We start from the raw sequence: 13,324 nt of genomic DNA, 5'->3' as shown, positions 1-13,324 counted from the left end.
TAACTTCCTGGATTATGGCCCCTGTTTGTACGAAAAATAACGTTTTTATCCCATTTTAAAAAATGTTTAAACTTATCACTGCTACGCTCTAATGATGGTTGAGATCCAATTTCGAGAAAATCGGACCAAAACTGCCTGACAAAATGACGGCTCCTTTAATGCAAATAGTGTAAAAGTATGTCATACCAAGGTTGTGGACCATCTAGAAGTCACAGTTGTTATCAGATTTAGATGAAACTTAAAATATATGTTTTTGTCCCAAAGATCTTGGTTCCTTTCACTATTTGCACATATCAGATCGTAACTTCCTGGATTATGGCTCCTGATTGTACAAAAAATGGTGATTTTAAAAACCGTTTAAATATACTCTTAAAAAAAAGTAGGGGACATTGAAATGCAAATACCTATGCAGGTTGTGATATGATAAATAGTCATGGACACTTGACATGCTATGAGAGTATGTAAACAGATGAAGAACGTCTGACAGTTTATCTCTTTGCGAATGAAATGGGGCCGTCGGATAAGCTGTCCATATGAATTGTTTATGTTAATGTGTAGGCAATTGGCCTGTTATTAACATACTCTGGTTGTATTTTTCTGAATATCCCCTACTTTTTTTGAAGAATATATATCACCATTCCACCATAATGAAGGTTGAATTTGAATTTCTAAAAAATCAAAACAAAACTGCCCGACAAAGTGAGCGCTCTCCGTATGCAAATTGGGTAAAAGTATGAAATACGAAGGCTGTGGAGGTCACAATTTTTATCCGATATTGATGAAACATAAAATATATGTTTATGTCCCAAAGATTTCAGTCCCTTTCGATATTTGTTTTTATCTTGTTCTCTATCCATCTCTTGCCTGGGTGTATCTTGCCTGGCAACTGTTGGTTGATGATATAGATAGACACTAACTCCTCCTATGCTGCCCAACTATGTCTCGAAAACCCAGACCCGCGCAAAGAAAGTGCACTTTTCAGGATCCCACAAACAACATATTTCTCTTGCCATTTTTCATCATGTGATTCTAAAAGAGGACAACCCATTTTATCATGTTACCGCCAGCCCACTGTTTGACTGTAGGCCTATATTGCACTGTTAAAAAAGACTAAAATTTGGCTGAAAATTAATCAAAATTGGCTAAAAAATGTCTCATCCCAGTATCTTAAAAAATGGCTAAATATTTTTTGAAACTATTTTGGCTCCAAAGTAGACCCAATGGGTGACCAAACTTTCGACCCCCACTTTTTTATAGAATGACTCTTAATATATAGTGATTGATGTACAAGAAATCAGCTTCACGGTTGGCTTGTTAATTTGTTTATGGTTACAGCCGATGTTGGCAATAATTTCATGTCAAAAAAGTTTTCTTGTTTTAATTACATTCCATATTGTCTTTTAGTAATTGTACATTGTATAAACACTTAATTTCTATCAAAATATTTCTAAAGCAATGTTTATTTTTATGTGTTTTCCAGCGAATTCAGTTCAATGAGATGTCAATCAATCAATGGCAATCTGGCATGGATGATGAACAAGATATATCTGTTGAGATTTTTGATCATGATAGAATAAAATTAGGCCAAAAAGGTACATTATAGATTATACTCCTCCTCATGCTTTCATTTTATCTGACATTTTCTTTCAAAGTTTCTGATAATTAAATTAATAAAAAAATAATTCCATTTTGCACATGGTGACAGTTAAATTGCAAAAATATTTGTCCTTCCTGTAAATTACCCTTCTTATTGGTGCAGAAGGTCATAGAGTGTGTACTATGATTAGGATGTTAAACCCCATTTCATATCCTTTCCTTGAAAATAAAGGTAGTATTCTCAAAAGAGACTTTTGTGAGATCTGAATACATATATTCTGTCGAAAATGTTTGGACCTCTTGGGCCGTCACAGATGTTTGGTGAAACTGGTGCATTATTTGACTTTTTCTGCATATCAAACAACCTTCAAGAAACTGTATATGATTTTATCCTGTGCGTAATTATCGTTGTTTGGTGGAAACTATGTATCGGGCAATTATCCAATCATTGTTGACTTTTAATGAAAGAGTCTATTTAATTTAAGGTTGATTAAAACTATGACGTTGTATATGTTGAATATAAACCTTCTCTCCCTGGTATTGATATGACAGAGAACACTTGGGCTTCACCTGAATGTTCACTGTCATATCAACCTCTGGTAGGTTAATAATCTATACATAAAGTGGAGTTTTCATGGCCACCAAAATCGAATTCATTCATGATTTTTGATCCTTTGTTATATACATGTATAACTGCTTGTGGGCGTATCAAAATTGTACATCCATGCTAACAAATGAATTATAAAATACGAGAAATATCTAATTAAGAAAAGGTACATATAATATAATAGGGTTATCACAGGCACTTGAAGGGATTAAAATAAAACTTCTTACTACTGCTTGGCTATATATTATAGTATATAAGAAGGTATTTCATCCGCCATCTTTGTTTTCACGTCTTCAAGGCATTTCGTCTGCTAACATCTCCCAATACTCACTAGTTCTAACACTACCCGTCGTTTTTATTGCCAACGAGACCTTATTTGATCATTATTCAGCTTCCGATGTAATTCAATTGGCCATTTAACAGCGTTATTAATTACAAATCAAACTTGAAGCGCTGTCACTTGCCGATATTCGTCTTCATGAGCCCGGAAATAAGTTTTGTTTGTAGCAGTCTGTATCACCCAGTCCCTCATAAACCTATCCGTTACTCGAAATTTGGTCAGTAAATGATCGAGCCTACGAAGCGAGGCCGCAGGTGCAGTCTGGATCACCCAGTTCCTAGGAAAATTTAGTTAACGCACAGGATAAAAACATATAGAGTTTCTCGAAGGTTGTTTGAATTTCTTAATTGGCAGAGCCACGCCCATTTTCTTTTTGTGTGTCTTTGTGTCCCCTACAGGCCGCAATTCTTAATCGATCATCTTGAAAACTGTTCATACTTATTCCTTATACCCTAAGGATGACCTCTATTATTTTTGGTGCATGCCCGACCCCATGTTGTAAGTGCTGGCTCTGTACTATGGGGGGGGGGCGTGATGGCCAAATGGTTAGCAGGTGCGCGCTGTATCATAAGATCTGTCATTGAGTCAACTGGCATGGTTTTGATTCCCCTGTTGGTTTTCTCCGGGTCCTCCGGTTTCCTCCCACTGCTAAAGACCCCTACACGCAAGCTAATTGTAGAAAAAAAATTGAACCATGTGTTAGTCTTTTAATGAACTAGTTTATGTCGAGTGGACGTTAAACCCCATTTCTCTCTCTCTCTTTCTCCGTACTATGGAATTGTTTGTAAGCCCACTGAAGAGGATTATCAAGAGCACTCTAATATGCATGGTAAGACGTTGTAGGTTGCATTTTCCAATGAGTTTTGATGTGTAGCTCAGGTTACTTATGGGCCTGTAGTTCTTTAGCAGAACGGCATCTAAGGATGGTTTCTCAATCAAGGGTGTCATTATGTCTTTCTTCAGGGCACTTGAAAAGACGTCATTTAGAAGCAACTTATTCACAACAATTAAAAGGATTGGTAGAAAAGCAACCAAGCTGTCTTTTAGAAGCCATGTTGGAAGTGGGTCTAAAAGGCAAGATTTCGCCTTGGTGTTTTAGTTCTACTAAGCTGTATGGTGTAAATTCTGTTAGCAAATGTAAAGTGGGAACTTTGTAAGATGGACATTGGATTTGATCAATAAGGGAGGTCTTTGTGATGATGTCAGCCTTTCTCCTGACTTTACTGGCATCCCGAGTTGTATCACAGACCCAGGGGTTTTCAAGTTTTACAACTATTGATCGTGTCTTATTAGGATCAAGGGTTCTATTGGATGAGATGGGTAGATCTAGCACCTCCTCCTTAAATTTATCTTTATTGATATTTCTGAATGTTCTGTATCCCACATTGCAAGGTGATGAAGAATTCTGTGGTTTAAATGGCATGATAAAGTGGACAGCAAAATGATCACTGAGCTGTGGGTCAATTACAATAACTTGAGAGATGACAGATTCATCAGCTTTGTACAGATCTAGGGTGTGGCTAAGTTGATATTTTGGGTTATCAACATGTTGGACAAGTCCAAAAGAGTGGAGCAATTCCTTGAATTGAGAGCTGTGTGTATCTGTGGCACTATTGAAATGGATGTTGAAGTCACCAGCAATCAGAAATATAACGCCCTTTGAGATAATAGTTTCATAGTAAGCTGCAAATTCAAATAAAAATTCAGAAAAAGGAATTCTTACATTGTTCTGTTTAGTAACAGGTGGATGGCAGACTTGCACAGCAGAGCCTCAACATTTTCAAATGTCTAGTAATCTGGGCATTGACTTGTGTTGCAATGCCTATCTTTGTAAGAACGTCAATACAACCCCTGCCCTTATGGGGAATGTGATGTAATTTATAACCAAGGGATTTAAGTTCACTAACTGTGGAACCACATGTATATGTTTCAGTAATAAGTCCAATATCACAATTTTGATCAGTTAATGGTTCAGTCAATGTTATACATTTATTGGGTAGTGATCTGATATTAATTAAACACAGGTGCAATCCTAGTGGTGATTTTTATACGTCCACTTTCATAATGTGGACGTATATTGCCGTCGCCCCTGTCTGTGTGTGTGTATGTGTGTGTGTGATGGTGCATTTGTATATGGTGTATATTGAGGACACACATCTGAATACACACCTTCTAATCGCCGACCCGTGTCAACCGAGGACGTCCTCGGTTCAACCTAGAACTTTTTGGACTAAATCCAAGACTGTGAGGATGTTCAGAAGCCTGGATTTAATATCCCATTTGATTTTAAGGTCGATCTGAGGTCCTCCACGTCAGGCGGTATTCTACAGTTAGTGTGTATCTTTCGTGTGTGTGATCTGAAAACGGAAAAATATGATTGTGTGTATCAGGTCCGCGGTTAGTGTTTATTGGACAGCGAGATTATCAAGTCCTCGGTTAAACGATATCTACCATACACATTATATATGGTCACGTTCGATATTAAAAATCAAGCCATCTAGTCAATATATTACCTCTGACTGAAGTTTCAAAATTTTTACCTGGCGTAACATATAAGATTATTGCTGAAATATATAATCAACAATTAAGATTATTAAAAAGTGACGCAATTTCAAGTAGTGACACTCGTTAGGGCGTATTAAGCCAGTTACAACTGTCTTAAATATAATGCGTAGGTACCACTGGGCAATTTTTTGCCTTGCGAATGTACTACAGATATAAATTGGTGAGCCTCGGGAGGCGCTGAGATCAGGTTTCCCGGTGTCTCAGGGTAGCTACTGAGGCATCGTGAGCCACGTGGACCCATCGCGAGGCATTGTCATTAAAACAGGTCTGGGAGGCATTCCCGGAGCTTTTCAGATCTACAAGGAAACTCTGGGGATGCTTCCCTAGAGCTTCTGTGAAATATTTGTTTCCTCGGGGCATTACCGAAGCATCCGCAGTGTCTTGCTGAGGTACTGAGGATATTTAAATCGGGGATGGCTAGGGGAAAAAGTATTTCGCGGGAGCTTCAGGGAAGCATTCCTGGAGATTCTCTGTCGGGAAAACATTGGAAAAATTTTCAATACAAGCTTCAGAATTTTTGGGCAGTTATCCCAAGGCCTGCTGATGGTTCCATAGGGCACACGACAACCCCTAAGCTTCCCGAGGCATCACTGAAGTTTCGGGAAAAAATGTTTCGATGAAGCTTCACTGTTCCAGGGAAGCATCTCCGGAGCTTCCCCATGGACCTCCCCGAAGCTTCCCGAGGCATCACCGAAGTTTCGGGAAAAAATGTTTCGATGAAGCTTCACTGATCCAGGGAAGCATCTCCGGAGCTTCCCTATGGACCTCCCCGACCAGTTTTCCTAACAAAACGTCGGGAACACATTGAAGCTTTCCCTGCACACAGGAGAATCTGTTCCATCGGTAGTATATCATCGACGCAAAAAATACCCAGTTGGACATAGGCATAAGTGCCGCCGATATGTAACCAAGCAAGATACTGAGATCTCGCGACATGAAAATTCGCCCGATATGTTGATTATCGACGAAGGTACCCCGGAGCTTTCCCGATTATTGGGAGCCATCTCCGACGATTCACGGCAATTGCTCGGGGGGATTGCCAGAAGTTTGTGACCATAGCCGAAGCATCAGTGCACAGTCACCAGACCACGCCCAATGCTTAGTAAGTTAAATTTCTCATGGGACTACTCTGTTTCTTTGGGCAAAAACATCAGGACCCGTCTGGAGCAAATTTGTTGATTTCCTTATTGCGGATGATTTTCCCCAGTGGGGAAATATAGTTTGTGAAATATAGTTAGTGATCTGACGTTTTCGAAATTGTATTAAAGAACTCAATATGAAAGACTGGGTTTTGTTATTAACATTTTGATCCACACATCTTAATTATACTAGATCCCACTGTATGCCCTTTGCATACTACTGATGGTTAAGGACGATCCCACGCTTAACTTAAACAGTGTATTGCATACATACTAGTTAAACTCGTCTTGTTATGAAAATCTTTTTTACATTTAGATTGATGAATTATCGTTTAGAGTTTGATATCAATGTGTCATAAATGTAAGTTAGTATTTTGAAAATTCAAGTTAATATCAAGTTAGTATCTAGAAAATTCAAGTCAGTAGTTTAAAAGTTTAAGTTAATATCTTAAAAATTTAAGTTAATATCTTAAAAGTTAATATCTTAAAAGTTTAAGTTAATATCTTAAAAGTTTAAGTTAATATCTTAAATGTTTAAGTTAATATCTTAAAAGTTTAAGTTAATATCTTAAAAGTTTAAGTTAATATCTTAAAAGTTTAAGTTAATATCTTAAAGCTACGTTCCCAGAAAAGTATTTATCGGGTGGTTATTTCCAATAAAAGTATGGCAGTTTTGGTATATATGGAAAGTAGAAATATCCAATCTTACTAGAAAAATACTGGATCCCCTGAAAAACACTCATGGAGCGCATACAGGACAAAAATTTAATTGTTTCCCTAATCGACAGCCCGACGATTAGGAGTGTCTGCACGCGTCACGTTTAAGGTTGCACAAGAGATTAGAGCGCTTGATGTACATTTTGATAAACTTTATGAAGAATTAGACGTACAACACTTTCTGAGATAAAAATCACCGAAAAAGACACGAGCAGTGATTAATCCGAAAATTTAATTAGGCTTTGATATTTGTAATAAATAGTCAGCGATTAAAGACAACATCGTTTTGTGTATGCAATGAATTCTCCTCCGACTTCACTTGCGTTGCTAGGTACTGAGAGAGGTAAGTCACGTGACACAAACATGACCTCTTTTGTTCAATATTTTAGAGCCAGGGTATTCCCCGACAATTGCACTGTTTTGAGAAGGATTTGAAGCAAAATTATGAAAAGTTAATTAGTTTGAATATGTTTTTAGTCCAAATATATCATCAAATCACCCAGTTTGTACCCGGGAATGTATCTTTAAAAATTAAGTTAATATAAGTTAATATCTTAAAAGTTTAAGTTAATATCTTAAAAGTTTAAGTTAATATCTTAAAAGTTTAAGCTCCTTTAAGTTAATATCAGAGTTTATGTTAATATCTTTAAAGTTTATGTTAATATCTTTAAAGTTTAAGTTAATATCTTAAAAAATTTAAGTTCTTAAAAGTATAAGTTAATATCTTAAAAGTTTAAGTTAATATCTTAAAAGTATAAGTTAATATCTTAAAAGTTTAAGTTTATTAAAGAGCCTCGATCATCATTACTAAAGTCAGTACGATAAACAGCATAGTCTTGATTGTCCATTAAATCATTAAATTGTGAAGGAAAGTTATGCAGTAAATTGGCTCATAATCCACTAAAGATCGCAGGCTAGCGATGCCATCTAGAGTTGATTATGGTCTGGATAGGTTAATTAATGTCTAATTAATAATTTAGATAACATTTCAGGCCTAAAGAAAAAACTGCAATAGACAGATTTAGCTCTTACATAATGTATGTTTAATATCTTTAAAGTTTAAGTTAATATCTTTAAAGTTTTAAGCCCTTAAAAGTTTAAGTTAATATCTTAAAAGTTTAAGTTCGTTTAAGTTAATATCAGAGTTTATGTTAATATCTTTAAAGTTTATGTCTTAAAAATTTAAGTTCTTAAAAGTTTAAAGGCTCAATACCACTCTTGTTGTAACTGAATAATATGTCCCAATCTTTATTCTGGTCAGCAAATTGTACTATTTTACAATATTCCAATTAATTGATGATACAAATTTCATCTTAACACACCTTATTTAAAAATTTTGAAAAATTCAACATAATGGTTTGAAACGTCTAACGTAAACCTTTTCATATGAAACTTCAATTTAAAAATATTTTCGAATCCTCTGGTCAAGTAAAAAAGGATGTAATGGATAATTTACACAACAGGTAGGACACTTAAATATCTAGTACTTAGATAGAGATATTATTTATTTTCTGGAGCTTTCAAGCCAGCAAGAGTGTTATTGTCCCTTTAAGTTAATAACTTCAAAATTAAGTTAAAATCTTAAATGTTAAGTTACAGAGGCCTTCCCATGTACAAACTGTATGATGTGATGATATATTTGGGCTAAAACATATTCAAACTAATCAAAAATTTGCTTCAAATCCTTCTCAAGACATTGTATTCGGAAGGAAGAACCCCAAGATGTAAAAATCTATTTTTAGAAGATATGTTTGTCACATTACTTGATTGAGGTAGGGTCAATTTCAGAATGTATTTGTCGTTACTTACTGTTCATTTACTGTATATATTGAAGCCTAAGTAAATTCTTTGATTATCTTCTGCCAAATTATTTTTCCACCATTTGATTGCAGGGTCTATTGTACGTTTAAACCCCTCAATGTTCCTAAAACCAGATAACTGTTTGATTAAGAAATAATAGCAGCTTCCTAAGTCAATCTGGTAGACAATAAGCCGTCGGGCTGACAGTGAGTAATACCCTGACATCCCTGCCCAGTGCCTGCCCCATCCAATATTTTTCTAGTAAGATTGGGCGTCTCTACTTTCCATATGTACTAAATTTGCCATACTTTTATTGGAAATAACTACCCCCTATAAATACTTTTGTGCGAATATCTTTCATATCTCAAAAGATTAAATTCAAGTTGAAATTTGAAAATGTTAGTAGCTTAAAAGCTCAAGTTATAATATCTTAAACGGATATCAACTTGAAATTTCCTGATATCTCCCCCACCTACACTCGCTGCACTTTCCCGTCTTCCCTCCCCCCCCCCCCCCCGGCTGTTTCAGATCACTGTCCCCCTGGTTTCATTCACCAAATAATTCCTTGTAATAATATAGACCTAACTAGAGTTTATAATTTTCTCATGTACCATCATCCACCGCCCCCACCTTTCTTCTACTTCTCCAATCGTTTTCAGACCATTACAAATTGATGATGACGATAATGTTAATGGTGATGCCGAGGATGAATTATGTTGCTGCCACAATGTAAAGTTTGGGATCACATATTGGAGATCCGGATTCCCAGAAATAATTTTTCCCATGTATTCAATTGTGTGCGAGTTATCGATTGTTCACATATAGGCTGTAAGATGTAATTAGATGTTTAAAAAAAAAATTCTTTCTGTAAGCTACTATTGTGGTCAAAGGGGGCCTGTTCTCGGATATAGAATGTTGAACCCACAAATTTATATTATTGATATACACTTGTAACGTCCTCGGATGTGAGTGTGTGTGTACTCGGTTGTTGGTGTTTACCATGCACAAAGTCCCCATTTGTCGGTATTAAAACATAATATGCGTCCTCGGTTGATCACATCGCGATATTGTGCCATACATCAATTTTAAACAGATATATTGTATTTTTTCCCATGTGTGGTCAAAGGGGGAACAAAAACGTAGTTATTTACAGGCTAAAGACCACAATAAGTGTCAAGTCCACAGTATTGAGCAAATGATCTAGTTTTGAGGCATCCCCAACTTACACCATGCGTGTCCTCGATTAGGTGTAACTAGCATAGGGACTCGGTCGGTCGTATTTCCCCATTTATTTGCAAACTCCTGTGTGTCCGCATTTCTTCCGTAAAAAGTCAAATTTATAAAATATATAAATTGAGGTATAATTTATATCTTTTCATAATCGTTTGATGGAATAGAGTTCAGAAATTATGGTGGTTTTCAGCTACATGTAATATTTATCAAGACCTCGATTAGGAGGTTCCTAGATTTACACCACATACATGTATGTGTGTGTGTGTCTGTGTGTCGCCTACAGGCCACAATTCTTAAGTGATAATCTTGAAACTTTACATACTTATTCCTTATACCCTAAGGATGATCCCTATTGTTTTTGGTGCATGCCTGACCCCCAGGGGCAGAGCCACGCCCATTTTTTGTATTTCTTTGTTTGTCGTCTACAGGCCACATTTCTTAACGTATCATAATGAAACTTTACATACTTATTCTTTGTACCCTAAGGAACATCCCTATCGTTTAGGGTGCATGTCCAACCCCCAGGGGCAGAGCCATGCCCATTTTCTTTTTGTGTATCTGTGTGCCGGCTACAGGCCACAATTCTTAATTGATCGTCTTGAAAAATTTTCATATGAATTCCTTATACCCTATGGATGATCCCTATTGTTTTTGGTGCATGCCTGATCCCCAGGGGCAGAGCAAAGCCCATTTCTTGTATTTGTTTGTTTGTCGTCTACAGGCCGCATTTCTTAACGTATCATCTTGAAACTTTGCATACTTATTCCTTATCACCTAAGGATGCTCCTTTGTTTTTTGGTGATTACCCAACCCCCAGGTGCAGAGCCACACCCATTTGTTCTTTGTGTCTCTGTGAGTTGCCTACAGGCCACGATTCCTAATGGATTGTCTTTGAACTTGGGATATGTATTCCTTGTAGCCTAAGGACGACAACTGCATGTCCCGAACCCAAGGGGCAGAGCCCCAATTTTTGTGTTTATCGTTTACTGGCCGGACTTCTGAATGGATCAACTTTGTACTTGGCATATTCTGAATGGATTATCTTGGAACTTGGAATACTTATTCCTTATACCCTAAGGACGGCAACTATTGATGTTGTCATATCAATACCTATTTATATTGTTCCATATCCAACCCCCAGGGGCAGAGCCACACCCATTTTTTGTAATTATCGTCTACAGGCTGCAATTCTGAATGGATCATGTTGGAACTTTGCATATTTATTCAATATACCGTAAAGACAACAGCTATTTATTTTGGTGCTTGCCCCGACTTCCTGGGGCAGTGTCACACCTACTTTTTTGTTAGTATTTTGTCTGTAAATTTGTCAAAACAAACCCAACGCCTAGCCTTCTTTGCCTCTTATCATATTACAGTCATTTCATATTTCATTCTTTTCATTTTAAAAAAGTACCATATCAATCAATGCTGGAATGTGGACAGATATTGTAGCGTTAGAGATGCTCTCATTAACTTTAAAATTGTGATTAAATGGTTAAGTTGTCCTGCCTCTCTAGCAGGGCTGGGATTTCGCCCGTATATTCCTGACCTTTCCGACGCTATTTTCTACACGCCCAAAATTGTCCAACCTGGAATTTTCCTTGTCAGACATTTTACCGAAAATAAAGGGGCATAACTCTTATCGTTATTTAAGGAGAAGAATTCATGCCACAATTAAAAATCATGTCAACAAAATATTCAAATCCCGAATGTAATAAAAATAGGTGAACCTCACTATTTTTCATATTTAATTCCCGTACGGTATTCAATTCATACCACAATTAAAAATCAGATGTCAACAAAATATTAAAATCCTGTACATAATAAAAAATGGTGAACCTCGCTATTTTTCACGTTCTATTCCCGACCCCGTACGGCATTCAAATTTATGTCAGTAACTTCCCTACAAAATTAAGCATTTTCGTAATACATTGAATGAAAGCTTGTCGACCCTGCTTCGGCATCAAATTCACAACCATAATATTACTTCAAAATTACGTGTCTTCGTTTATATGGCAGCAAATGAATGCAGAACTTCCGAAATAAGAATAGTTTGTGATGTCAGAACATCGTTTTTTTCTTTATAAAATGTCAACAAGATATTAAAATCCGTGCATAATAGAAATAGGAACACCTCACTATTTTTCATATTTAATTCCCGTATGGTTATGGTATTCAAATGTATGTCAGTAATATTCCTACAAAATTACGTGTTTTCGTAATACGATAGAATGAAAGTTTGCCAATCTGTACCTGGAATATTCCCAATCAAGACATGTGAATAATATTCAAAATTCCAAAATTAATATAGTGGACTGAGTGTATAACTACCACTCAACCCGATTATCGTTGATAATAGGCTGGATTGATTAGCTAAATAAGTGATCAACGTATTTATCATGTTATACCGTGTATACACCTACCTTGATTAACTACTTAATCTGCCATGATTGACTGACTTAATCCTTTGTCGGACAATTCATCAATCTAATCTTAAAGGAAGTCATTGCTTCCCCTTTGTCGGACTATTCATCAATCCAATTAAAGTGATTATAATTTTAATCCACGTGTTTACCTCATGGTTTCTCCATTGTCGGACACATTAATTGCATTGATGTGAGCCAACAGCATCTATAAACTAGTCATAGATGTCACATATCGTAAGAGTATATAACACCCTAAATCAATAGACAGTCATTTTGTCTGCGATATCTTTTACGTCTTTTAAGACTCCATATAGAAATTCTCATCCACAGTGGCACTTTCCCGTAATATCAAGCGCGGCACGATAATTGCTTAACATATAAGGCAGTGCTTACTATGAAGCTATGTGCTATGAGTCATGTAAGCCATACACTGAAATTAGCTGTGCCTTTTTACGAGTGATTTAACTATCATTGTAATTTTAAAATACTGACTTCTGAAGAAGGGAATGGTGTTTTGTCATCCCCACAAGTATTATTATTTCGAACGCCATTCTTTCATTTGCTGCCGTATAAACCAAGACATGTAATTTTGGAGGAATATTACTGGCTAACAGGTACAGATCGGCAAACTTTCATTCTATCGTATTACGAAAACACGTAATTTTGTAGGAATATTACTGACATACATTTGAATACCATAACCATACGGGAATTAAATATGAAAAATAGCGAGGTTCACCTATTTTTATTACGTTCGGGATTTGAATATTTTGTTGACATGATTTTTAATTGTGGCATGAATTCTTCTCCTTAAATAACGATAAGAGTTATGCCCCTTTATTTTTGGTAAAATGTCTGACAAGAAAAATTTTGAAATCCCATCACTGCTCTCTAGGTTTTG

At 36.3% G+C, this 13,324-nt stretch overlaps 1 protein-coding gene across 7 annotated transcripts in view; it reads left to right on the top strand.

Moving 5' to 3' along the window:
- Positions 1–13,324, top strand: part of LOC126829637 (TBC1 domain family member 19) — a 140,286-nt gene that overhangs the window by 65,650 nt on the left and 61,312 nt on the right. For all 7 annotated transcript variants that reach the window (XM_050559628.1, XM_050559629.1, XM_050559627.2 and 4 more), the window contains exon 9: positions 1,481–1,592. In XM_050559628.1, coding sequence (XP_050415585.1) covers positions 1,481–1,592 — 112 coding nt within the window. The remainder of the gene's footprint in view (positions 1–1,480; positions 1,593–13,324) is intronic.

This window comes from Patella vulgata, chromosome 8 (genome assembly GCF_932274485.2).
Source record: "Patella vulgata chromosome 8, xgPatVulg1.2, whole genome shotgun sequence".
NCBI lineage: Eukaryota > Metazoa > Mollusca > Gastropoda > Patellidae > Patella > Patella vulgata.
The sequence above is the reverse complement of the archived record's forward strand: the minus strand, read 5'-3'. Positions and strand labels throughout refer to the sequence as shown.